Consider the following 1,667-nt stretch of genomic DNA (forward strand, 5'->3'; position numbering starts at 1 on the left):
CTTTGCGTGTAGATCCGAATACGATCATTGTATTCACTGGCTTCTAACTTTTGCGTATCTAAAGCAGCTACATCGATGATGTTCCTTGAAATCGACAGAAGTTGGAATACGTCCATTGGAACATGGAAAAGGCTTTGGCACCAGAATATCTTACTCAGTTGTTTCTTGCAGAATTTTTTCCAGTGCGGACTGTTCGTCCTTCTTTGGCACCGAGTTAGGATACTCCTGAGTGAATATTTCAGTGTCAGCCCGACGAACGGCAGGACTGTTACTCACGGGGTCTGCCAGCAAATGTGTGCGTTCGTTTGGCTCGTTTCCCTAAGCATGGGCGGTACGATCAGTTTTTTTAACACAATACAAGCAATCTAATTCCAACAAACCTGGGCTGATGAGTCTTCCTGGCAAGTAAAGCATCTGGAAGCATAGTGCAGCAGAGACCGGACACACTCCATGCTAAGATTGTCAGAGTTCTTTTGCTACACACTTTACCGACGAAATATTACACCAAATCTAGAGAAATATTACTGATTAGGCTGGTAACGCTCACACAATAAGAAAATTAGTGATAACAACTCGTCCGGATCGCTTCGAAACAAGAAAGGCACCATCAAAGATATTTGACACATCTGCAGTATTTTGTTTTGATTAAGAAGTTGTAGTGGAAAGTAGTGTTCTGTTTCGTGGACGCGACAGCAGCAAACTCAAATTTGAACCAAAAAATTCTACCGGTTATGTCCATTGTTGCATTCAATTAAACTTGCAATTGCGTGTTTTGTTTCACAATACACGCAATGAATGATTCTAGCACAAGCACAAAGAAACAAAAGAAGTTTAATTCATTCGACGCCAGAACTTTTCGTGGGAACTGGTTTATCAACCAGAATTTATTTAAAGAAAATCGAGTTTACCCTATCTAATTTGATTTTTATTGAGATTATAGACATCCAGTTTTCTTTAGTATAATTATTAGTCTTTTTGATGGTTATTGTGGTTGCTATCGGCCGATTCTGTTCTTAGTAGATGATGTCAGAAAGTCAACGATTTTGATTTGGAGGCTGATCTGAGGACATTAAGCAGTATTTGTTCTTCGGATTTGGAATAAGTCTTGACCTATCTTCAGGCAATTGCAATGAGTTGCTTCAGCTGATCTCTACTGCGTTGTAATGACCAGAACTAAACCTTTTGCTGGATAAAAGATGTGATTGGGGAGCTTCATATCCCAGCCAATTGAGGGTGTGGAACCATCGGTAAAGATCTGTTTATGGTTCTAATAATTTTGCGATATTGGTCTAGAGATTAGTTTGGTATGATTAATTACATATTATTTTTATTTTTTATTTCGATCAGTGTTTTTATGTGTGGCGTACGTTTGATCTCACTTATACTACGATTTAGACTTTACACACACGCACACATTAAAGCAAGGTCCCTCGATTTTCATCTCTCAAGTTAGAACATACTTCGCCATAACGTTCAATTTTTTGACTTGTCAATATGAACAACTCAAAATTACAGTTTCAATTTTCGATAAAAATCTCACTTATTCAACTCTATAGTACATATTATAAGTATTCTATCATAAAGAATACATGTTGAACTATCTACAACAATACACTTTGTATATTTGCGAAATTGCTATCTATTTGTATTTCGATGTACATTCGACG

At 37.4% G+C, this 1,667-nt stretch overlaps 1 protein-coding gene across 1 annotated transcript; it reads right to left on the reverse strand.

The window, feature by feature from the left end:
* Window positions 1-6: 6 nt before the first annotated feature.
* LOC128277103 (uncharacterized) lies at window positions 7-581 on the reverse strand (the record flags this gene model as incomplete). Its single annotated transcript, XM_053015553.1, has 3 exons — window positions 381-581; window positions 155-318; window positions 7-84 (listed from the first exon to the last, which is right to left on the reverse strand). Coding segments are annotated over exons 1-3 (314 nt in total), but the record flags the coding sequence as incomplete, so codon positions are not given.
* Between the last annotated feature and the right edge of the window lie 1,086 nt (window positions 582-1,667).

Source organism: Anopheles cruzii, unplaced genomic scaffold (assembly GCF_943734635.1).
Source record: "Anopheles cruzii unplaced genomic scaffold, idAnoCruzAS_RS32_06 scaffold03978_ctg1, whole genome shotgun sequence".
NCBI classification, from domain to species: Eukaryota; Metazoa; Arthropoda; class Insecta; order Diptera; family Culicidae; genus Anopheles; species Anopheles cruzii.